This window comes from Neoarius graeffei, chromosome 26, assembly GCF_027579695.1.
Source record: "Neoarius graeffei isolate fNeoGra1 chromosome 26, fNeoGra1.pri, whole genome shotgun sequence".
Lineage (NCBI taxonomy): Eukaryota > Metazoa > Chordata > Actinopteri > Siluriformes > Ariidae > Neoarius > Neoarius graeffei.
In genome coordinates this window covers 49,773,983-49,799,589 of record NC_083594.1, presented here as the reverse complement: position 1 = coordinate 49,799,589, position 25,607 = coordinate 49,773,983, and the positions used below count along the sequence as shown (strand labels likewise).

The 25,607-nt window shown below is 43.0% G+C and overlaps 1 protein-coding gene across 1 annotated transcript in view; it reads right to left on the bottom strand.

The window, feature by feature from the left end:
• Nucleotides 1–25,607, bottom strand: part of LOC132874640 (ataxin-7) — a 67,942-nt gene that overhangs the window by 2,371 nt on the left and 39,964 nt on the right. Inside the window, exons 5-12 of the mRNA XM_060910970.1 lie at nt 19,291–19,531; nt 14,344–14,621; nt 13,913–13,995; nt 8,889–9,148; nt 8,072–8,267; nt 7,462–7,583; nt 2,705–3,564; nt 1,785–1,927 (exon numbers count right to left, since the gene is read on the bottom strand). Coding sequence (XP_060766953.1) covers nt 1,785–1,927; nt 2,705–3,564; nt 7,462–7,583; nt 8,072–8,267; nt 8,889–9,148; nt 13,913–13,995; nt 14,344–14,621; nt 19,291–19,531 — 2,183 coding nt within the window. The remainder of the gene's footprint in view (nt 1–1,784; nt 1,928–2,704; nt 3,565–7,461; nt 7,584–8,071; nt 8,268–8,888; nt 9,149–13,912; nt 13,996–14,343; nt 14,622–19,290; nt 19,532–25,607) is intronic.

The following is a 25,607-nucleotide window of genomic DNA, read 5'->3' as shown; positions in this document are numbered from 1 at the left end:
CTTAGAGTCACCAGTTAACCTAACCTGCATGTCTTTGGACTGTGGGGGAAACCGGAGCACCCAGAGGAAACCCACACGGACACGGGGAGAACATGCAAACTCCACACAGAAAGGCCCTCGCCGGCCACGGGGCTCGAACCTGGACCTTCTTGCTGTGAGGCGACAGCGCTAACCACTACACCACCGTGCCGCCCACATCTGAAGAGATATAAAACTTAAAGCTGACTTGTTGGGGGGGGAAAGAGATGTTGAGACACGTTCATCCAACTTCAGTGTGAAATTCCCCAGGTCTGACACCATGGACCAAATCCAAATGGACTTTTGAGGGGAAAAGGTCACTTGGTTGGTTACAGAGAAACTGGAGCTCCACAATGTGGGGGGAAGAAAAAAAATTTTTTTTCACGGTCCAAATCCTGTGCTCTGATTGGCTGGTGAGCGGGTCTGTATCCTACGGTACGGACCAGACCCCAGTTACGGACCTCTGGCAACTCGCTCATTCACAACAACAAACATCATGGAATTTTTTTGTCAACATTTATCTTTTTTTTTTTTTTAAGATTTATTTATAAGATTATCAAAAATCTTATAAATTTTTGCCAGCATTTCTCAGGAGAACAGCATTAATTTTACAGCATGGATAGCGATAACGACTGTGTTCACAGCGAAAGCGAGTTTTACTACCCTGACGAAGAAGAATAAAAGAAAACATTTCAGGAGAAAGCTAAAAACCTGTAATTTGCTAACGCTGAGCAAAAACATGGTTGAATGACTCCTATTTGTATAAATAGGGGACTACATAGGCGGCAAAATGTAGTTTTTTTCCTGCCATGGAAGTGCACTTGTATACCGAGGAGGAAGCCATTTGCATTACAGCCGTGAATGAGGATTCAAAATGGCGGCTCGGCTCGGTTTTCCCTTTCGGGCGCTCTCGTTTTCTGTTAGAATTTGGTAAAGAAAAAAATAAAATATATTATTATTTACCAGCTTAAGGTCGGTCCGTATGGTGAAATACCGTGACCTCGGCCCAGAGGGCCTCACTCAGTACTTTCAAGACCTCGGTCACGGCATTTCACGATACGGACCTCCCAGCTGGTACTTCCTCTCTCTTTCACCTGGAATTTTTTAGTCAAATCTGAGATGGTCACGTGGGAAGTTTTTCTTAAATCTGATGAACCAAGATGGAGTGATCATGAGAAAACCTGGGTCAGACCAGAGAAACTTTGCTGTCTTTTTTTTATATATACAGTGGCCTGGATAAGTATTCTAGCATTCCCACAACTTGATGCTCCCAACACCAGGCTTCACTCTCAGATCTCGTGGCGATACGCAGTGCTGGGTGTCTTGCCAAAGGGTTTTGGTCTTATACCCAGAGAACCTTCCCCCTCCGCATCCAAGTATATGTATTAAATAAGCTTTTTCAAAGCGTCTTTAGCTTCATTTTGTTTATGGCTATAAACTGCCAGAACCAGACAATGATCAGATTATTACTGTGAATGTAAATAAAGTACTCGGAGCTCTAAGACAAAAATATAAAAGATTTAAACTGTGACATCATGCCCAATCAGTCCTGTTCTTCAAAACAGTGCGAGAATACAGTCGTTAAACTGGATCTGCACAATTGATTCATTGCTTTTCAGAGGAACAGCAGTTAAGAACCACGTTTAAAAAAAAAAAGGCCTGATTCCTCTTACATTCACAACATGATCATGTTCAGTGAACAATTAAGCACATTAGCAAACTCTTTCCACCCTCAGGACATAAACACACACCAGATCTTGACACACCTGATGTAACAGTGAGTTGTTGGGAAGCCCCGGCGGTCCCGGCATGGGCCGCGCGTGTTTGCCATGAATGTTGTTGATGGCTGGGGACTTGGCCATTTTGGGCCTACCAGGCCCCTGCGCCCCTCCAACTCCCCCTGCAGATGCTGTCACAGGCAAAGAACACTTCATTACTACTACAACACAGTTACACACATGACAAGCCAACAAAAAACAATTCATATATAATAGCGTTAAATAGTTATCGTTATGCATGTCGCGATACATCACAATACAATTTGAACCGATGAAATAAACGAATTGTTATATTCAGGCTGCATAATCTCTTCGCTTTTCCTCACTCTCACTGCTTTAATTAGACAACAGAGCGCGTTAAATAGCAGTAATGAATGTAACTTCAACCTAAGCAGAAGTAACTCCGCTCTAATGCAGTGAACACCGGCACAGAAAAAAAAAAAAAAGATTTAAAATGGGAAAGAATCGCACAACAGCTGACTAACAAGAAATCAGCGCTCTCTTTTTACAGACTGCCGAAAGTTAAAGAAAAAGAGAAGCAAATGAAGGTAGTACAAATGTTTACAAGTTTATTAAGAAAAGGTCTATCTGACCTTTTAATGACGCATCATTGTTTTAATACGCGAAAACTCAGTCCTACTGCTGAAAGAACACAATAACATGGTTTGTTAAAGCACCGATTTGCATATCGTGGGATTTTATGAGCTGAAAATCTGAGTTCGTATAAATAAATGTTACTGCATCACATTCCGCTATGCAAATGAAGCTCAATGAGATTTTCAGGAAAGGATGTGTGTGTAATGCTTTGGAACACGCCCAACCCAACACAAGTACAGAACACTGATCTCTGGAAGAGGGTAAAAGGAAATTAAGTTCCAGATAACAAGGTGGTCCTGCTTCTCCGTTACCTGTGCAGGTAGCTGTGCCAGTGAGGCTGCTGGTGGCCTGTGAGCTCTTCCTCCTCTTTGTGTCGGTTCTCCCGTCTGGGTTGTTCACAAACGGGCCGAGTGAGAGTGTCGAGTCGCTGCTGTTCATCATCACGCTCATGCGCTTGATGGGCTCGGCTGCTTCCTGTCGCGCGTTCATCGAATTGCCGCGGCCAGGCGGGCAATTCATACCCGGACCGTGTGAAGAAGAGGACGACGATGATGAAAAAGCCACAGATGACGGCGTGGAGGTTAGCGAGGAGTGAAAGCTGCTCCCTGAGGTGCCTGAGTTCACCATGCAGTTCTTTTTCAAAGAGGAAGAAGGGGAGGATTCAGCGCCGTATTTCGGCAAAGAGCTGTTCTTGCGCTTCTTTGTTGAGCCGAGGCTGATCGCGCTGCTGTTACTACTCACGCTCACACCACCGCTGTCACTGCTGCTGCTGCTGTTAGCGCTGGAGCTAGCTAGCGTAGCTGCAGGGGGCTCCTTAACCCAGAAGTGCTTGGGTCCGGAGCGAGATTTGATGGATTTGTTTGAGCCAGGCGTGGAGGGCAGCGAGGACGAGTGTGCTGAAGGCATCTGGGGTGAGGATGAGGACACTTGTCTGGACGAGGAGCCGCCGCCGCCGCTGTAAGCGAGCTGCTCTCCGGCCCTCTGTGACGTGACACGGGCATTTAGGGTGGTCCCGTACGACAGTGTGGGCTTGCTGTCATGTGATTGGCTGTAAGGCGGAGGAGGGGAGGGGCTCAGAAAACCCGAGGAAGAGGACAGAGAGTTTGTGCTTGACCGGTGAGATGACGTAACTGCCGAAGAGGAGGAGTTCTCCAACGCAAGTGGGATTTTTCTGTCAGATTTAAACCACAAAGCAAGATTTAAAGGTAAAATTAATTTCAGTTTGTTAATGCAAGAAACATAATAGATGTAAAATTGTTTCTATTATAAAATCAATTCAAGAAACCCCGAGTGTGGCAACAAAAGTCATAAATAGAGTTCGACTCAAGTCTCACTTGAGCAACAAAATGTTGCATGCGAGTGCAAAAATTTGCACACCCTTCGTGACAAAATTCCATTTATCCCAACAATGCCTTGAGGCTGTTTTGCTTCACAGATGTTCCTTCATTAAACACACAAATAATGCTGTGTTCACACTTATACCGGTACGATAGTGGTATAACTGTATCGATACAAACTATACCGGTACAGTTTAGTGCATCTGTCCACACTAGCGAGAAATGTTTGCGGTTTTCTTTCACGGTAGTTGAAATGCGCGTGCGCGACATGTTTCCGTGGTTACCGAGTAACTTCCTTCCGAGAATATGGCGGATGAAACAACGTGTGTGTGCTTTTTGTTGTCAATGTACAGTCTGTATTTCTGGTGGTCGTTTATTCAGTCGAATCGTATAAAACGCGCGAGGCAGTCGAGAAAGAAACAAAGAAAACGAATCTCCCTTTCTCCCCCCTCACTTTCTCCCTCCTTCCTTCTCTTCCCCTCTTCTTCCTCCCTCCTTCCCTCTTTCTCTGCTCCATGTAGCTCCACGGTTGTTTCGTTTGCGCATGCGCATTGTTACGCCCATCTATGCCCCCTTCAGGCCCAGCACTGTCCGTGCACGGGCAGGGCTGGGTCCTGGTACCTGATTACCCTAATTAGGTACACCTGTAATGCCAGCTGGGGCTATAAAGGGGCTGGCGCCTATGGCCTCACTAGGCTCTTTCTCTCTCTGTCTCGACTGGCACTACCTGCTTGTTCTCTCTCTCTGTCTTCAGCTCTTATTCTTTTTCCTTGTGCCTCATTCTTTTGTTATTTTGAACACCATCTTGTATACTGACCCTTTTTATTTGAATCCACTCACGCATAACCTCACTCCTGTATTTTATCCCTAGACATGGTTTTTTTGTTGTTTAAATAAATTTCTTAAAGGATATGGGACATGAAACAAAAGCACGCTATATCAGTTTCTTTCCATTAAAAATATGAATTAATTGCATCAGCAAATACAAAATCATCTATTAAATTCAGCAAAATCGTTATATTCGTGATGATTATATGGTGTTTCTGCTCGACTTCCGATATGCATTTTTTGCAACCGGAAGAGCCGCTGTCACGTGATCATACGTCACAAAAACTTTCGGGCACAGCACAAGCGGGTAGATGAATGGAGAAGTGGATGACAAGAAAATTGTTTTTATAGTCTTTAAAGTACATTGGACATCATGGTGTATTGTGCTGCTTATGGTTGCAATAATTCCAATGGGAAATGCCCTGGAGTAAGTTTTTTTGCATTCCCCAAGGACCCGAAGATGAGGAAAGTGTGGGCTCACCTGCGCATGCGCAGTAGGCTTGGTAGGACAACTTTACAGAACACCTGTTGAAAAAAAAAAAAAACTTTGCACCTACTGTTTCCCACAAACTGTATTCGGACCATTTCACTGAGGATTCTTTCAACATTAATACTCAGGTACTGAGCGATATTAATTCATGAAACAGGAAGCATAAGGATGAGAAAAAAAAAAACAGTTCAAATCGGGAAGCCGCGCACGCCTGCGCCAGGCTGCACAAATGCGCGCAGCTTCCCGACCCAAACCGCCTCTCTCTCATCCTTACACTTCATGCCTCATGCTCCATGAACCAACATCGCTATTTTTTTTTTTTAAATCGGATCTGCGCGATTCAGCCGTGAAAAAGGCGGCATCCGCCGAAAGGCGCGCTGTTTGCATCCCTGCACGGAGGCCAGGGCAGGAATATTTTTGTTGATACGAGTGATCCGGTGCGATTTCGCGACCCCCCCTGTTGAAGACCTCTGCGCTAAGCGACTGAAAGCCGAGGTAAGGATTAGTATTATAATTTTGGGTGTATCAATTATTGCTTATCATAATTCTGACTCGTTTCGCCATTTTGAATGTTTTCATCTCGGACTCTGTAAGCATTGTATCTCAATCAATCTCGAAAAATATCAGCAAATTGCAACGGACTTTAGCTAGATCTATGATGAACTTTCAATGTGTGATACAAAAATAATACTTCTTTCAACAGATCATTAGCCTTTGAGCAGAACTGTTTTTAACTTACCAGGAAGTGTTACCGAGCCGACCGCTTTCAGTTTCATGAGGGCTGAATGAACTCTCACTCTCGGAATCATCTGACCCGTCAGAGTAAAGACAAGATCCATGTTCATGTGAATTTCCAGCTATCGGTTCGAATTGATAGGGTCTAACTTCACATCTCTGTGAAACATCGGGAATATCACTGTCGATGGTGTCCATTTCGGTAACCTGTTTACGTTAGATTCCCAAGCGCCGGCTCCTTGGAAAGTTTTTGTGACGTCACGTGACCACCTAGCTCATTAACGAATCCTTGTTTTACGCTGATGTATAGAAAAACTTGAATAATGTGATGATTTTCACATTTTTGACGCCCTGCAGTGATTTAGATGGCATTTCTTATGTCCTTTATACATAATTATGCCCAGGTAAAAATCCATGTCTCATATCCTTTAAAACTTACTTTTGTTGTCGTCTCCCTCATTATGTGATGGTAAATGAGCCTGCCGTTACATAATTTGGGGGCTCGTCCGGGAGTTGTTGTTTTTAACGATGTAGATACCAAAAGGAATTTGCACACTTTCATGCCTTCACATTTGTTTTGGTTTGAGCTGTTTATATATATCAGTGGTTTGAATAATGCATTTCTTATTGTATTTTGCAAAACTAGGCAATGTGTTTATGGCCTAGATTTTGTTACTTAAAGCACAAGTTGCGCTTTGTCTCACAAAAACAATATATTCTTCAGAAATAGCTGGTGCCATAAACAGCCCACCCTCTGTTCTTTTGCATGAAGGTGCTGTTTTTATCATCTGCTGCTTTAGGATTCACTATAGGGACAGTGAGTGTCGTTGCTGAAATTATGGACTTTACAGGTAATTTGGAATCTTTTTTTTTTTTTTGAGAAATGCATCTGTGGCTTATCAAGGCTAGTATTTTTATTTTCTTCCTGCTTGATGCCCTTGAGCTACCCTACAAGCATGAAGACAGACAGAGAGAGAACAAGCAGGTAGTGCCAATCGAGACAGAGAGAGAAAGAGCCTAGTGAGGCCATAGGCGCCAGCCCCTTTATAGCCCCAGCTGGCATTACAGGTGTACCTAATTAGGTCATCAGGTACCAGGACCCAGCCCTGCCCGTGCACTGACAGTGCTGGGCCTGAAGGGGGCATAGATGGGCGTAACAGCATTATATTTGTATCGATACACAACCGCTTCATACCGGTATGAAACCCATACATTTGTGGGTTTCATACCGATACAGTTATACCGCTACAGTACTGGTATAGTTGCTAGTGTGGACAGGTGTTGTGGCACGAAAGTAGTATCGTATCGGTACAAAATCCCTAGTGTGGACAGGGTATAAAATGGCCAACAGTGGAAGAAAAACCCAAAACAAAGTGATTTCAGTTCAAATACTTACACTTACCTTTCTGAATGGGATATAATCTCCTCAATAATAACTCAAAAGCCAATCCTTCTATGTTAGAAAATCTTCAAATATTCTTCATATTATAAATTTGTCACTTCTTTAAATCAGACACCGAGAGGGTCACAGTATTTTCTTGTTACAAGATACACCCTTATTATTTTTTTTACCATCATTCATTGCTTTGTTTTTGGTTAATAAAAAAGTCAACTTTGTCAAATCCAAGTTGTATTAGTTCTCTAACAGGAGGAGGAGGAGGAGGAGTGCGTTACTCACTTCCACATCAGCGAGTTGACGTGTTTGTCCATCATAGCCACCAGCGCATACCGGACTCGATCCCAGCGCCGGTTGAACGAGTAACAGCTTCTCCCGAACAGTCGGCTTCCGAAAGTGCAGAACTAATCAAACAGAGAAGCAGAGCTCGTTAAAATCCAAGTCACAATAAACTGCATTACATTTTCTCACGAGAGCGGATGTGTTTGTTTTTATATAAACAAAATCGCCTGCATGCTGTGGGACAAACATTCTGATTTGTTTTTATTCACAGTGCAACATTTACACACTTGTATCCAAAATAGCCTTCTACGCCCCAGTTCCTATGGACTGACGAGTTCATTGTAGTTATTCTTCATCAACCAACCAGACACAAACCTTTTGCAGTGCATTATGGGATATCATGTGTGCACTTGATATTCTCCACTCTGCCTGACTCACTGTTCTCTCTCTCTCTCTCTCTCTCTCTCTCTCTCAACAACCCACACCTGATACTGACTAAATGAATACAACGCTCTCTGCACCAGTCATTAATTTTGGATTAAAAGGGAGAATAGAATTGTTTTGGTGACAGAGAGACTGAAAACCCTGGAGGGCTGAGGGAAGTACTTACGGCAGCTGGCCGTGGATGGTAACCTGAATAGTGGCAGTCCAGTTTGTCCGCGCTCTCCTCTCTCTCCTCGTTCTCGCCCTCGTCACTGGAGGGACAAGCCGCACCGTCGGGCGTGGGAGCCGAGTGAGGATGCAGGGTCGGGTCAGGGGTCGCGGCGGCATCCCCTAAACTGCTCAGCCCACCGTGAGAGCTACAGCTGTTAAACACAAACCGGCAATATGAATACAGGTGTCGATATTTGTTCAGATCACACTTGTAGGTTTGTGTATACATGTCTGTGTGGGCTTTATTTATCTGCTTTTACAAAGATCTCTGGAAGGATTGAGGACGAGTGAGAAAGAGTGAGCAGTTGTGAAAGCGAGTGAAGAGTTGTGAGAAAGAGTGAGGACAGAGTGAGTGTGAGGAATTGCAACAGAGTGAAGATGAGGACAAGTGAGAAAAAAGTGAGAATAAAAGTGTGAGAAAGTGAGGATGAGTGAAACAGTGAGGAGTTGTGAAAAAGAGCAAAGACAAACGAGAAAAGTGAGAGAGAGAGAGAGAGAGAGAGAGAGAGGACAAGTGAGAGAGAGAGAGGACAAGTGAGAGAGAGAGAGGACAAGTGAGAGAGAGAGAGGACAAGTGAGAGAGAGAGAGGACAAGTGAGAGAGAGAGAGGACAAGTGAGAGAGAGAGAGGACAAGTGAGAGAGAGAGAGAACAAGTGAGAGAGAACGAACAAGTGAGAGAGAGAGAGAACGAACAAGTGAGAGAGAGAGAGAACAAGTGAGAGAGAGAGAGAGAGAGAGAGAGAACAAGTGAATGATGAAAGGGCTGACTCACCGTGGAAGCACAGGATTGTGGGGTTTGGCTTTGCTAACGGGGAAGAACTTGGTTGCGTCAGTGGTGGCGACCGCCGGGTTGCCATAGTGAGGGGGTGGGTGGGGCTCCCTGAGAGGGGGTGGGGTTTGCTGTGATGGCTCCGTCCTATGCTGTTGTTGCTGCAGCTCCTTCTCCCGGGCTCGGCTCTTGTGTTCCGCCAGCAACACGTCAAAGCGCTTTCGCCTCCCAGGCACCGCCCTTCTCTGGCTTAAGGAATGTGTCTGCATGGGGGAGGGGAGGAGTTGAGCTTTCAAAAATCCCATTAACATTTCTGATTCTAATTCCCAAATGTTCTGAAAATTGTCGTCGATTAAAATCACGAGGCATTTCTGAGAACAGAACTGAAAACAATGAACAGAAGTCAATTGAAATGTGTTAGGATGAGCTGGAGCAAATTCACTTCTGATAAAAACGGACGATAACCTCGCAGGTGAAAAACGGCAGGATCTCAATTTATAACCAAAACGGTGTGTTGGAACACGTCAGTGTATTTCAGTCTCTGATGCCGAAGCAATAAAACGTTGTGAAAGTGATTCGGAAGCTGCTGCAACCAACATGAAGCCACACAATATAATTTGTCCACGGTGGGTTTTGTAAAGTAGTCGGGACTGAGCGAGCGTGAACGACAAGACGGTGATATTTAGTCACTACTGGCTGGAGACTGTAGCTGGAAAGTGATTCCGTGGTGAGTTTCAGATAAGGAGGTCAAGTCTGATTTAACATGTTTCACATTATACATACACAGTGGCAAGAAAAAGTAAGTGAACCCTTTGGAATGAGCTGCATTTATGCATAAATTTATCTTAAAATATGATCCAAGTTACAATAATGAACAAACACAAACCGTGTTATTGTACCACACAAATTATCGCTTTGTTCTCTTCCCTACTGAATCCATCATTCAAATATTCACAGTGTACGCTGGAAAAAGTATGTGAACCCCAAGGCTCATGACTTCAACAAAAGCTAATTGGAGTCAGCAAACCTGGAGTCACGAGTTTGGAAACGATGGTTAGAGCTCCTCTGATGTTCAAACGTTTTGAGTTTGTTATTCACAAGAGGCATCTGTGAGCCACGCAAAAAAAAAAAAAAAAATCTTAGAAGACCCAAGATCAAGAATTGATTTGCATAAAGTTGGGAAGAGTTCCAAAGCCCTCTCAAAGAGTTGAGATATTCATCACTCCAGAGCTAGATAAAGGAGACGATTTAATACCGAGGCTAGACTCTCTAGAAATGGGCACCGAGCCAAGATTACTCCAAAGGCTCAATGCAGAATCTTCAAATAACGTGAAGAAGAACTGTAGAGGAACAGCTAAAGGCTTGAAGGAATCCTTGGACCTGGATATCATCTCTGTTCATGAGTCTCCCATACATACCCTGGAGGACCACCCAACCTGCTGTGCGCCTGAAATTTGCCAAAGAGAACCTTGACATGCCACAATGCTCCTGGGAAAATGTTTTTAATTATTTAGGAAGAACCCACAGCACTACGTTTGGTGTAAAAGAGCACATGAAAATATCATCCCAGTGACGAAGTACAGTGGAGGAAACATTATGATTTAGGCCTGGACAACTTGAGATCAGAGGGGAAAACGACTTCCCAAGTTAATCAAGGTATCCTACAGGATATCATCGGGGTGTCTGTTCACCAACTGAAGCTCAGTCGAAGTTGGGTGAAGCAGCAGAACGATGACCTGAACCATCAGAGTAAATTAACGACAGTATGGTTTAAAAAAAGGAAAAAAAAAAACCACCACCCAGACTTTTACACTCGACATCCTGAGAACATGGCTGAGCTGAAGCAGTTCTGTCACGAAGAACGTTCCAAAATTCCACCTCAAATGGTGTGCAGGTCTGATCCGCAGCTACCAGAAGCACTTCTAAGGTTAATCAAGCCAAAGAAGGTTGGACCAGTTCTTAAATATACAGTGGTGCTTGAAAGTTTGTGAACCCTTTAGAATTTTCTATATATTTCTGCATAAATATGACCCAAAACATCATCAGATTTTCACACAAGTCCTAAAAGTAGATAAAGAGAACCCAGTTAAACAAATGAGACAAAAATATTATACTTGGTCATTTATTTATTGAGGAAAATGATCCAATATTACATATCTGTGAGTGGCAAAAGTATGTGAACCTCTAGGATTAGCAGTTAATTTGAAGGTGAAATTAGAGTCAGGTGTTTTCAATCAATGGGATGACAATCAGGTGTGAGTGGGCACCCTGTTTTATTTAAAGAACAGGGATCTATCAAAGTCTGATCTTCACAACACATGTTTGTGGAAGTGTATCATGGCACGAGCAAAGGAGATTTCTGAGGACCTCAGAAAAAGCGTTGTTGATGCTCATCAGGCTGGAAAAGGTTACAAAACCATCTCGAAAGAGTTTGGACTCCACCAATCCACAGTCAGACAGACTGTGTACAAATGGAGGAAATTCAAGACCATTGTTACTCTCCCCAGGAGTGGGCAACCAACAAAGATCACTCCAAGAGCAAGGCGTGTAATAGTCGGCGACGTGGGCACCGCCGGGGGGGGGAGGAGGAGGTTAGAACAATTCTAGGGGCCCAGCACTGCCATGGGGCCCTTTAAGGGGCTGATAATATGCTTTTAATGATTTTAATAAGACTTTTGAAATAACAACAATGCAATATTCCATCTGGTAAAATGAGCTAATTGAACAAGGTTGTCTATTTCTTGAGTTCTTCAACATATTGTCATTTAACCCTCCCCCTTTTGCGAAATGGTACGGTCCAGTTCTGGTAGAAGCGCGATGCGTTAAATCTGTGTGCTGATCAGTGCAACGCTACTTGCTGCTGTGTTGCGGTGCAGCAGCCAGCCAGCCAGCAGTGGAGTGCGTACAGTCTATGATCGCTAAATATGAAGAGTGGCTGTCAAAAACGTAAAGAAAGGCAGCTGAAAGCTGAGAGGGACCGGAGAGGCAGGCAACTGGTCACTCAGTTTTTCCCAAAGAAAGGTAGCTATCGCTCACATGTGTGTTCAAAATATTAGCGAATGGTAAATGAACAGTATGAACGTGGTTGGATTAGCCTATCAAGAGAACACTTTTACAGTTTGTACAGTGACATTTTTTCCATTTTAATAACTGAACTGACTTGTGCGATAAACAAGATGAAATATTACGTTATGCTGGTGCTAGTAACTAGTGCTAATAACCAGTTTCATAACTAATGGGGTGCCCTAAATATGCACAGATTCAGCCTCAGGGGGACCTCCGCCCTACCAAACCACTGAACCCCCCTTTGGAGAAGGAGGTAAGCAGCAATACAACCCATAAATGCTTTAGGATTGAAGTTTTTAATGAGCGAGCGCCATATACAGTTTTCTAGATTAGTGTTGCTAATAATGGACAGCAGTCACATCACACATTTCACTACCAATCGTCCTAGCACAAGAAGGCATGTGGCAAAATCTTGAATTTTCATTTGTGATTGTAAATGCACCAGAATTAGTCACTGACCAGTTTTCATCTAGTCCCTGGTAGGTTAATACATAAAATGTAATAAAGTCACAAACTCAAGGTCCATGGGCTATCAAAAGTCAAATAATGACAATAGTGCAATTGTGACGAGGGTGGGCAAAGTTGGGGGGCCCAAAATTCTAATCTTTCATGGGGCCCAAAATTTCTGGTGGCGCCCCTGGTCGGCGAGGTCACAAAGGACCCCAGGGTAACTTCTAAGCAACTGAAGGCCTCTCTCACATTGGCTAATGTTAATGTTCATGAGTCCACCATCAGGAGAACACTGAACAACAATGGTGTGCATGGCAGGGTTGTAAGGAGAAAGCCACTGCTCGACAAAAAGAACATTGCTGCTCGTCTGCAGTTTGCTAAAGATCACGTGGACAAGCCAGAAGGCTATTGGAAAAATGTTTTGTGGACAGATGAGACCAAAACAGAACTTTTTGGTTTAAATGAGAAGCGTTATGTTTGGAGAAAGGAAAACACTGCATTCCAGCATAAGAACCTTTTCCCATCTGTGAAACATGGTGGTGGTAGTATCATGGTTTGGGCCTGTTTTGCTGCATCTGGGCCAGGACGGCTTGCCATTGTTGATGGTACAATGAATTCTGAATTATACCAGCGAATTCTAAAGGAAAATGGTCAGGACATCTGTCCATGAACTGAATCTCAAGAGAAGGTGGGTCATGCAGCAAGACAACGACCCTAAGCACACAAGTTGTTCTACCAAAGAATGGTTAAAGAAGAATAAAGTTAATGTTTTGGAATGGCCAAGTCAAAGTCCTGACCTTAATCCAATGGAAATGTTGTGGAAGGACCTGAAGCGAGCAGTTCATGTGAGGAAACCCACCAACATCCCAGAGTTGAAGCTGTTCTGTACGGAGGAACGGGCTAAAATTCCTCCAAGCCGGTGTGCAGGACTGATCAACAGTTACCGCAAACGTTTAGTTGCAGTTATTGCTGCACAAGGGGGTCACACCAGATACCGAAAGCAAAGGTTTACATACTTTTGCCACTCACAGATATGTAATATTGGATCGTTTTCCTCAATAAATAAATGACCAAGTATAATATTTTTGTCTCATTTGTTTAACTGGGTTCTCTTTATCTACTTTTTAGGACTTGTGTGAACATCTGATGTTGTTTTAGGTCACATTTATGCAGAAATACAGAAAATTCTAAAGGGTTCACAAACTTTTTCCACCAGCACTGTGAAAAGTTTAATGAGTGAATTCAATAAAGATTATTGTTTGTGTGCTACAAGTTAAAACAGATTGGGTTTGTTTATTAGTGTAATTTGGATGAAGATCAGATCATATTTTAAGAGAAATTGATGCATAAATGCAGGTAATTCCAAAGGGTTTGCTTACTTTTTCTTGCCGCTCTTTATTTGAAACTCACTGGACCACCCGTGTGTGTGTGTGTGTGTGTGTGTGTGTGTGTGTGTGTGTGAGAGAGAGAGAGTGTGAGAGAGAGAGAGAGAGAGAGAGAGAGAGACTAACCTTGCATGTTAAGGATCTTGTGCATGGCTTACGTGCTCCGATATCCATCACTCCACAATGGACATCAGGATTGAACTCGCGTTCTAGCAGAGAAATGAAACCAAAAACAAAATCAGGGACAACACGATACGAACACAAGAAAAACCTATCAATAGATCGATAAAAATGTTTAAAAATTAAGTAACAGCCATGGAGTATCATGGACATTTTATTTAACCAGGTGTAGTTTCAACACCAGGAGGAAAACGCACAGGAACATCATACGATGGCGTGAGCCTGAAAAACATCCACCCGTCCTCTGGAATAAACTCCGGCTCTTAAAATGGATTATTTTGTCACCAGTCATATCGAGAATCTACCTTCATCCATCAATGCCAACATCTGGCGAAGCAGTCAACAAAACAGCATCTGTTCCATTCCACGACACTCACCTAACACTTTCCTGGTGGGTCGTTTGCTACTGGCGTTGGTGCTGCTGTCCTGCTTCTTGCAGAGTGGAGAGAGGTGGCCCTTTCCGTTGGGGATGTGGCTGGGGGACGGCTGATGAGCCTTTGGTACAGACTGGCTATTAAGGCCTGGCTTTGAGGGCGAGGAGCTCACAGTACTGCAGGAAGAAGAGGATGAGGAAGAAGCAGGCGTGTGGCCAGGCTTGGAGGAGGCGTAGTCCATCTTCACATGGATCTTCTCTACTTTGACAGCTGGAGTCAAACTTTTTGGAGGACCCAAAAAAAAAAAAAAAAAAAATCAGAATATTGTTGGTTATAAATCCAAAATCGGTAGTATTTTTTTCAAATTTAATTTCTATCATCGCACAATATATTGTTACTTGTCCATCCAGAACAAATCATTTGAATTGACTATGGTTTAGATTTTAATAATTTTCATCTAAAGGATTTATGCTCTGTCGAAATATCAAGCTGGACATGCACACTTTATTCTATCCACACTCACTGCATATGAGCAACCGCACACTCTGATTGGCTACTCTACTTACCAGGCTATCAGCTCATATACCGTGAGTAGAGAAAAACAAAATGGTGGAGCGTGTTGCTGAACCAACCGAGGACAAAATAAAAAGCTACTTGAAAACAAAACCTTGAAAAATAGAAGAAAAAAAGGCAACAAACAAGTGGAACAAGTGCTGCCAGGCAAAACAAACCTCGCCCAGTAGCACTTATTTTAGTGCTGGAACAACTGATTCAATCTCACAAGTGCGGTCTCTGTTCTTTCAAGGTCACGAATACTAATGAGAACATTTTGTTTCATAAGTGCAAAAAATAAATAAATAAACTCTGGAAAATTGAGGACTGTGCACATTTAGATCCCTACATGAATCCAACAGTCCTCTGATTATGTGTCTTGACTCATCCTAGCTTAACTCTAAATATGTGCCAAAAAGCTTTTTAAAAAAATAAATAAAATTTACAAAACTTTTCAGAAGGACCAAACAACAGCTGTGATAATCAAAAGGTAAATTTTCTTCAAACAAAACACCACTTCCTTGATATCGAATCAGTCGCCTTGGAAAACCACGAGGTGAATTTCGTTTATCTGTTGATTATCTTCCGATACTACGAAGTTCTGATTAGTTCCGAAGTTTATCAAGAAATAGAACGGGTAATCAAACTTGATCAGGATAAGTGCTGATTGGTTACAAACGCTGTGTCCTAAAATCACTCACTCATTTACGGAAGCCGAGAGAGGCCCTTCATATAATCTTTTTTTTATTCACCTTGTTATCCCGAGATAACGACATAATTCAGGATCTCGAGAAAACACAACTAATTCGAGATCTCGAGAAAACAACACGACTAATTCAGGATGTCGAGAAAACACGATTAATTCGAGATCTTGAGAAAACAAAATTATTCAGTGATCTCAAAAAAACAATTATTTCATGATCTCGAGAAAACAGCTGAGATTTCTCGCAGAGCTGCGCCCCCCTGTGGGTCAGACAACGAAGACTTAGAAATTGGCGGACATGTACCTGAATGAACCATTTTCTCAGCTGTTTTCTCCTCGAGATCTCGAATTAGTCGTGTTGTTTTCTCCTCGAGATCTCGAATTAGTCGTGTTGTTTTCTCCTCGAGATCTCGAATTAGTCGTGTTGTTTTCTCCTCGAGATCTCGAATTAGTCGTGGTGTTTTCTCCTCGAGATCTCGAATTAGTCGTGGTGTTGTCTCGAGATCCTGAATTAATTACGTCGTTATCTCGGGATAACAAGGTGAATAAAAAAAAAAAAAAGGATTATATGAAGGGCCTCTCGCGGCTTCCGTACTCATTCACTACGCCACACTCACTATATAGGGAATTACTATATCGAGAACTATTTCATGAGCTCATTGATTAAATGATAAAACTATTTCTTTTGCCGTGGCCTCCCCTTTGCCACAGCACTACTTTTCGTGATGCATTGTGAGATACTCTGAGTGCACTACAATATATAGGGTGCAGTAATAATGCTCACTATACATTCGGACAGCACTACAAAATGGCGACCTGACTATATAGTCCACTATATAGTGATTTGGGACACGAGGACACCTTTTGCACCAAAAATGATTTTGACCCTTTTGACCGGATAACCCTCAAAATGTTGGCGGTCCTATCTGAGACCAATGCCCATCTATCCTGAAAGTTTCATGAAGATTGGTCCAGCCATTTTCCCGTAATGTTGCTAACGAAAAAAACCAACAAACAAAGAAACCCCACTGAAAACAAAACCTCGCTCCCTTGTGGACTCCGTCCGGGGTGAGGTAAAAGTATTTAATAGATACGTTCTAACTATTTTTTTTTTAATTTATTTTTCAAGAATTATGATTATTATTGCATTTTTCACAAATGACTACCGTCATTTCGCAGGTGTGTTTCCATTCTTCATCTTTAAAAAGCATTAAAATTTGTTGATTTTTTTTTTTAGGACTGGTTCAAAAGCTCAAAGAAGTTTGAAAATTAGATAACTGAAATGTTTTCATTTATCGAATTTGCAAGAAATAAAAATGCTCCGTTTCTCAAACTCCAGTTAATGTGGACAGAATAAAACAGTTATTCCACTCAATCTGGTCGTACACGTCTTATAGCCAATTTGGCACTCAGCGCGTCGTCGGCTATCAGCTCACGTACGACTCGATTTCACTGAATAACTGTTAAATATAGTGATCCTGTCTCGAAACGAACTGGGAGCCATTTGGGATTTAATGTGAACTGCTGCTGGGATTGATTATTGTGAACTTTCTTCCTGTTGTGTATTTATATTTTTCAGTGACTCGTCCAAAAATATAAAATCCAGACTTAAAACAAAGCTAAAAATTTCATCCTGACTTTTGAGCAAAGTGTAGATGAGAGAGAGAAAAAGAGAGAGAAAAAGAGAAAAAGAGAAAGAGAGAAGAGAAGAGAGAAAAAAGAGAGAGAGAGAGAGAGAGAAAAAGGGAGAAAAAGAGAAAGAGAAAAAGAGGAAAGAGAGAAAGAGGAAAAAAGAGAGAAGAGAGAAAGAAAAAGAGAAGAGAAAAAGAGAAGAGAAAGAGAGAGAAAAGAAAGAGAGAAAAAGAGAGAAAAAGAGGAAAAAGAGAAAGAGGGAAAAGAGAAAGAGAGAAAAGAGAGAAGAGAAAAAGAGAAGAGAGAGAGAGAAAAGAGAGAAAAAGAGAGAAAGAGGGAGAAAAAGAGAGAGAAAAAGAGAGAAAGAGGAAAAAAGAGAGAAAAAAGAGAGAGAAAGAGGGAAAAAAGAGAGAAAAGAGAGAAAGAGAGAAAAAGAGAAGAGAGAAAAGAGAGAAAAAGAGAGAAGAGAGAAAAGAGAAAGAGAGAAAGAGAAAAGAGAAAGAGAGAAAAAGAGGAGAGAAAGAGGAAAAAGAGAGAAAGAGAAAAGAGAAAGAGAGAAAAAGAGGAGAGAAAGAGGAAAAAGAGAGAGAAAGAGGGAAAAAAGAGAGAAAAAGAAAAAGAGAAGAGAAAAAGAGAAGAGAAGAGAAAGAGAGAAAAGAGAGAAAGAGGGAGAAAGAGAAAAAGAGAGAAAAAGAGGGAAAAAAGAGAGAAAAAGAGAAAGAGGGAAAAAAGAGAGAAAAAGAGAAAGAGAAGAGAAAAAGAGAAGAGAAAAAGAGAAGAGAAGAGAGAGAGAAAAAGAGAGAAAAAGAGAGAAAGAGGAAAAAGAGAAAGAGGGAAAAAAGAGAGAAAAAGAGGAGAGAGAAAGAAAGAGAGAAAAAGAGAGAGAAAAAGAGAAGAGAGAAAAGAGAGAAAAAGAGAGAAGAGAGAAAAAAGAGAGAAAGAGAAAAGAGAAAAAGGAGGAGAGAAAGAGGAAAAAGAGAGAGAAAGAGGGAAAAAAGAGAAAAGAGAGAAAAAGAGGGAAAAAAGAGAAGAGAGAAAAAGAGGAGAGAGAAAAAGGAGAGAAAAAAAGAAAAAAAGAAAGAAAAGAGAGAAAAAGAGAAAAGAGAAAAAAGAAAGAGAGAGAGAGAGCGAGAGAGAGAGAAAGAAAAAGAGAGAGAAAGAAAGACATGGGAAAGTTTCCGTGCACCTTCCCTCTCAGGATGATACCCGTGTGCGTAATGCTCTCCAGGCTGAAGTGAGCCACTCTCATACTCTTTATTAAAATGAGACTTAACACTCCACAAGACGTTTTAAAATGTTACTTGCACTGTTGAAAGATGTGACATAATCGTGAAACGCTTCCAGCATGCTGCCACTGCGCGTCTTCGGTTCATTAGCATGCACTTGGCATCCATCTCACGGGATCAGATGCTGGGATTTTTACAAGTACACGGAAAATCAGTATGGAGGCATCAGAACGATCGGTAGCAGTATTGGTACTGATGGATTCAAATTTATACGAAAATGAATCCTCTGGGTAACTGTTTCAGAAAGCAACAAACTTTCCAGAAATACAAAATCTTGGGATTTTAATTTAATGATTAAAAAAAATCCGACAGCCCTAGTCGATGATGTTGGGTTCAAGAGACACTGCTTCATTCAGTAACCGAGACACGTTAAAGGATCGGTTATTTCTCTAACCCTGAGTGTGATTCCGAAATCACAAATTGACTGGTTTTGCCTTCGCAGACACACAGGGCTTGATAATTAGCTCACGAGCTACAGCAGGTGTGTTACAGCTGAGAAAAAGACCAACTTGCAGTGAAGCGCTCTCGCAGGGCTGCTCGCTCAGAGTTTATATCTAACGGCTTTAGAGAACTCAGAAACTGCGTCTTGAGGGCATCGTAAACCTACGTACGGTACAATACTTCAAGCTAAATGGCGAATTAAAATAGCTCCAAACGAATCAGCTAATCATGCAGGCTCAACAAGAAACACCAGTTTTTTTGTATTTTGTGTTTTTATCGAAGAAAATTCTCGCTTCGTGGTGTTATTTTTAAAGCAGTGTGGTTTGGCATACTCACATGTCATCGTGCAGCACCTTTGGGGGGAAGTGAGGCTTCCGGTGAGGCAGCTTCTCTTTGGCTGTGTGGGTGTTGTTGCTCCCTCCGGCGGAGGAGGAGGAAGAGGAGGAACCCACGGGCATGACGCTGGCAGGGCCGCCTGCACCCGCTCCTCCGGATCTGGCCCGGGAGGGGAGACCCGGAAGCGCAGCCGAGGACGAGTAGGAGGACGCTGGCTTGTTTATGGAGCTGTGTCGTCTCTCTAGGGAGGAGAAAGTGTCAACTATTAACTTACAGACAAAACATTCACCAAGTTCATATCCTCATCACGACATGTTTAAACAGGACTGATGAGCAACAGTGCTGGCGAATTCTCCATTCCGATTGGTCCGAAAGTGCCAATTAGAATTAATTAACGGTTTTAAAGCAGCAGGTCAATCACAGGTTTATATTAATCCACTCAAGGGAGTGTATTAAAACAACCTCGACATATTTTAACATACGAGAGGAGATTTTCGTGAGCGTTTCGTGCAAAATTTTCCACAATATTAAACACTAACTGGAATTATAATACATAGGGCCAAATTACTCAATTCTGATTGGTCAATCAAGGAGAGCTTTTTTTTCCTTAACACGGGGCCGTATTTCTGAAATGCTACTAGCTAGTTCGTTGCTTGGTTACGGTTACAAAAATTAGCAAATTGTGTCAACAAAATGGCTGACTCGGCAATGCCGCATTTCGCTATGTTTGACGAAGAAATGATAAACCAATTGAAAGGGAAAACGAAAATACCAAAAAAGTACGCATTTTTGTCTTTCCGTGTTTAAGAAACGGGCCGCAGAAAGACAAATAAAAACGACTCTAGTGGCGTATGAATGCTGCGAGTTAGACAAGGTGTCATCGCAGTTTTATGCAGACGTGAGGAAAGAAAATGGGGGAAAAAAAAAAAAAAAACTACGAATCAGACTCTTAAAAGTATTGCAAGCAGCATTGGATCGGCATCTGATCTGAGACCAGAGAAATATCCGGGATCGTTCCTGAAAGATGTTACTTTTCAAGAATCACAAAAAGTCCTCGAGCGAAAAGCAAGAGATTTGCAAAAACAAGGAATGCTTTAGACACGGATTCAAACGTGCAACATAGTCTCGCGCCCTGATTGGTTCAGAAAACGTGAATGACAAATGTTGTGAACTTGAATGGCCTCCGAAGTATGAATTTGGCCCTATACAGGGTTTTTTCTAGAAAAATTTAGTATGAGGGCGCTCACCATGGCGAGGGAGCAAAGCGGGGGGGGGGGGATGGTGCCGGTTGTCCCGCCCCACCGTGCAAAGCCTTTGAAAAATGCTCCAATGGGACATTCTGAGGCTATCTGAGAGGGAAATTGTAACAAATTGTCTGTCAACATTGAAAAAGAAAGAAGTAATCTTCTTCTGCCCCGGACAGTCTTTGGCTTTCTTCCGCTTCGTGCCGCGGGATGACATCTTTAAATGCCCAAGTGTCAACAAAAACAACTCGCGAACTACTTCTGTCAAAAGCTCCCGCGCCGGTGGGTGAAAGGTCATTCAGTCTCAAGAAATCTCGCTCTACAAGTCAGCTGACCTTGTATGTAACCCATGTCAAATCTAGCGAGAGCAGCCGCGACAAGTAAACAACATGGCGCCTCAGTCTGGAAAACGCCAATTCGGATTGTTTTTGCACCGTCTGGCGGTGTATCTACTATGACTGGAATATTTTTGGAGCAATTATAACGTATTTGATGATCAGACACATTGTCACGTAGTGTTGCTGGGATGTTTTCACGGAGTCGGTAAGGGGGCGCACGCCGAGAGTAAGAGGGCGCAGCGCCCCTGTTCCCCCGTTTAGACGAAAGCCTGCTATAGATTATAAACAAGTAATCGTATAGTGCCTCGTAAAATTAAGGATCAATTTCAAAGTTTTGAAATTGCCCGAGTCATGAAAAAAAAAAAAAAAAAAAACCTTCAAAAATCACTCGTGAAATTAATCCTTAATTTTACTCGGCCCCATATGATTACCTATACTGATTACACACAAAAATACTGTGCAAAAATCTTAGGCACATATAAAGAAATGTTGTAGACCAAAAGTGACTTTTAAAAAAAAAAAAAAAGTTTCAACATAAATACTATAAACATCTCATCTCATTATCTGTAGCCGCTTTATCCTGTTCTACAGGGTCGCAGGCAAGCCGGAGCCTATCCCAGCTGACTACGGGCGAAAGGCGGGGTACACCCTGGACAAGTCGCCAGGTCATCACAGGGCTGACACATAGACACAGACAACCATTCACACTCACATTCACACCTACGCTCAATTTAGAGTCACCAGTTAACCTAACCTGCATGTCTTTGGACTGTGGGGGAAACCGGAGCACCCGGAGGAAACCCACGCGGACACGGGGAGAACATGCAGACTCCGCACAGAAAGGCCCTCGCCGGCCACGGGGCTCGAACCCGGACCTTCTTGCTGTGAGGCGACAGCACTAACCGCTACACCACCGTGCCGCCCTACTATAAACATAAGCCATAATAAATGAAAGAGTCAATATTTGATGCAAGACGATGCTTTATTTAAAAAAAGTCGTCTCAGATACAACGAGTGAGGTTTTATGCGGAAATGAGCTGCAGGTTTTACTGAACATCTTGTCGAACCAGCCACAGTTCTTCTGGACACGTTGACCGTCAGACTCGCGTCTTCATTTTGCATCAAAACCCAGCAGCCTTCATTATGTTTTCTTGTTTAATCTGAAAAAGTGCTCTACTATGGAATGTGCTGCTCAGATACAAACATTTTTTTCTGTAACATTTAATTTCGTGCTGGAAAACGGACATTCGGACTCTAAAATGTTTTTGTACTGGCTTAAGTAGAAATCATAAAATAAAAAATTTATAACAAAGTTTGCCTGAAAAAAAAAAAAAAAAAAAAAAAGGGGGCCAAAAACTTTTGCACAGTACTGTGTACATTTTTTTTTGCTTTTATTTTATTTTCAGTCACAATCTAAAACCATGTCGTTTCCCTTTTTCTGCTTTCTAAGTTCGGATACAGTGCCAGCTCATGGTTGCTTCTTAAAATGCAAACAAATACAAACTTAAAACGGGACCATTAAATTCACACTCCGAGGCAAACAAAACAGAAAAACCATCCCTACGCCTTTCTTTCCGCATTGTGGATGAGCTGAACGGGAGTGTACAAAAGCCACAGAGCTTTAGAAAAGCCCCAGCGTTATTAACAGAACCTTGTTTTGTAGACGGAGAAAGCGACCAGCTGTGTTTTAAAAAAAAAAAAAAATTTGCTTGGTACAACAGGAAACCACAAGCACTGAACTGCAGCTGGCTGGAGTGCTAATGCACAGACATAAAACTGAATAAAACCGAAAGAGAAACTGACGATAAGAAAGAAAAAACAAGGAAGAGCTGTGCTTTTCTAAGTTTACGGAAATACAGGCATCGTTTAGAGCGTTTGGTGAAAACACGTTTGCAGAGGAGAGGTGCGTCTCGGGACTGAGAGCTGACAGGAAAAGCAAGTGGTCATGCATGAAGCGTGCAGGACAAACAAAATCCGCATTTCTTAACATGAACGCACAGCGCTGTGTGATCTGACAAACCAGATCTGAATGAGCCCTTTTTTAATCAATTAAAGATATTCCAAGAAATAGACTAAAGGTGTTCTACGGAAAGAAATACAAGTGCACGGGCAGCGGAGATATTCTGATCAGGATTCAGGTTGAAGCAGGAGGAGGGATTCAGGAACGAGGTGTTGAAGTAAGAGGAGGAGGAGAAGGAGGGGAAGCAGCTGGAGCAGTAGTCGTGTAGCAGAAGCTGGCGTGTGGTGTTAATGCTCAGCTCAACTCAAACACTGCAACCTCCAGCAGCTCCGGGCTTCCTGCCAAACACTCCTCGCTGCTGGAAGAAAACAGTGTGCTCACAGACACACACACACACACACACACACACAAAACCCTGCGGCTCCCCAGCAATATGAGCTGCTCGGGCTGCAAGCAGGCTGCACTAGAAAGAGAGAAGCAGCTATGATTCATTTCAGCTAATGGAATATGACAGTATCTTGCACAGGCCTCTCTCCGTTTCTCTGTCTCTCGCTCGCACACTCCGACGGTTGTTAACGTGACTCCTCTAAAGCATGTCTTGTTGTGAACCTGGCACAGCTTCAAGACGGAGCTTAAAAGCCATACGCAGCCCTGATTAAGCCGTAATATCCCACGACGCCGCTCAGATCTCCAAAGCAAAGCATTATGGGCCGAATAAAGACCAGTGCGCTTCACGTGCCGAGGATACGACGCCGCCAAAAAGACCACACGACAGCCAGCGATGTCTCATGATCTGCAGCTCTACACCTCGAAGACCATTCATTGACTTTGGGAGGTCCAGACCAAGGTCACGACCAGTTCTGATCGAGGTGGAGGCTGTGGATTCCTACAAGTACCTCGGGCTGTGGCTGGACAGGACTTGCAAGGACAGAGCAGGCTGTACTTCCTGAGGAGGCTGCGGTCCTTTAACATGTGCAGGAAACTCCTGCGGATGTTCTATCAGTCCGTGGTCGCCAGTGTCTTGTTTTACACCGTGGGCAGCACATCCAAGAAGGACGGCTCTGTGGTCGGCTTGAAGCTGGACTCTATGGGGACGGTGGCAGAGAAGAGGACTATGGACAAACTACTGAACATCACAGACGATGCTAATCACCCTCTGCACACCGTCATGAGCAGCCTGTTCAGTGACGGAATGCTCCTTCGCAAGTGCAGGACGAACAGACTTAAAAACTCCTTTGTCTCTCACACCATCAACTCTTTTCTGGGGGGAGGAGGGATAACAGGAGGACAGAGGACGGGAAGGAGCAGTAGCCTAGCCTGACGAAAAGCAATGTGCAATACCTCTCCTGCTGGATTTTTTTTTTAATTTGATATTCGTCTATGCTAATACTTAATTTATCTAGAGGGGTGTTCACACGGCAACTTTTACTCCGGTGTAGCGCCGGGGCTGCCCCGGTAGAGCGTTCACACGGTACAAAGTTATACCTGTGTCGCCCCTGAAAGCTGCTTAAACCGGTGCAAATCTAACCCTGCTCGGGAGGTGGTTTAAGAAATTTACTCCGGAGTAAATGCTAGTTTGCGGGGCAGCACCGATATAAAACGGGACGTCTGAACGCTACAGGGGTAGACTCGCTACGCGCGAGGAGAGTTGATTACATACGGGCATTGCATAATTTGCATCCTGGTATTTTGCGCTTCCAAAATGGCGAATATCAACAACAACAGAACTGCGTGTCTTCCAGTGTTGCCAGATTGGGAGGTTTTAAGTCCATTTTGGCGGATTTGAACATATTTTGGGCTGGAAAACGTCAGCAGTATCTGGCAACACTGGTGTCTTCATCCACGTTGTTTTCCCGGCGCTTGGTGATGCCATGACAACCGGGAAAAGGAAGTACATTTTCACGCATGCGCATATTTCATTTCCGCATTATTACTATCGTATAGCACGGTCGCAAAAACTGCCGTGTGAACGCAAGTGGGGCTGCACCGGCGTTAACACGCTTCTCTCTAGTAAGCAGGTTTGTGACGTGTGAACGCTCCACAAAATTTACACCGGTGTAAGATATATTGCAACAAAATACATCGATGCAAATATGTGCCGTGTGAACACCCCTTAGAAGTTCTCTCTATTTTCTTTTCTCCGTTTATCCTGTAATGACGCTGCTGGAATTTCCCTGAGGGAACCCTCCCAAAGGGACCAATAAAGTTCTATCCATCCATCTACCCATCTATGATCAACATCACCAAACTAGTTTCGCGCACTTTAATCCGACGCCATTCAGTCCCGTCCAAGTTCATCTCATTAACAAATGAGTCACTGAATCGGATACATAATTAGTAACTTGGTGGAGTTGGAGGATACGACAAGGTAGTCATGTGATGCGTCAGGATCGTGACTAGGGCTGTTGAATCCGTTACTGGATCTGATCGCTGGATATTTCTGTATTAGTACGTCGTCCGATATTTTTACTCTGTTATTTTGCAAAGGAAGCCACCGTTCGTCAAAGGTCGTGTAGATCAGTGATAACTGAAAAGGGTTTATTCCACCCGATCAGGAGCTGCAACTATTTTAAGTTCGTTTCTTAGACAAGGATTTTTTTTAAGCTTGTTACCTCGTTAACAGTTTCGGCGAGAATCTCCCGCCTTCTTCAGAAACAGTCACCAGATGTCGAGTGGTGACGTGCCTTATCAGCTGATGTTGCGTTACGGAGGCGTGAACGTCCCGCCCAATTTGACAGGTAGTTCACGCCTCCTGCTGTCAGGTCGCTCCTCCAA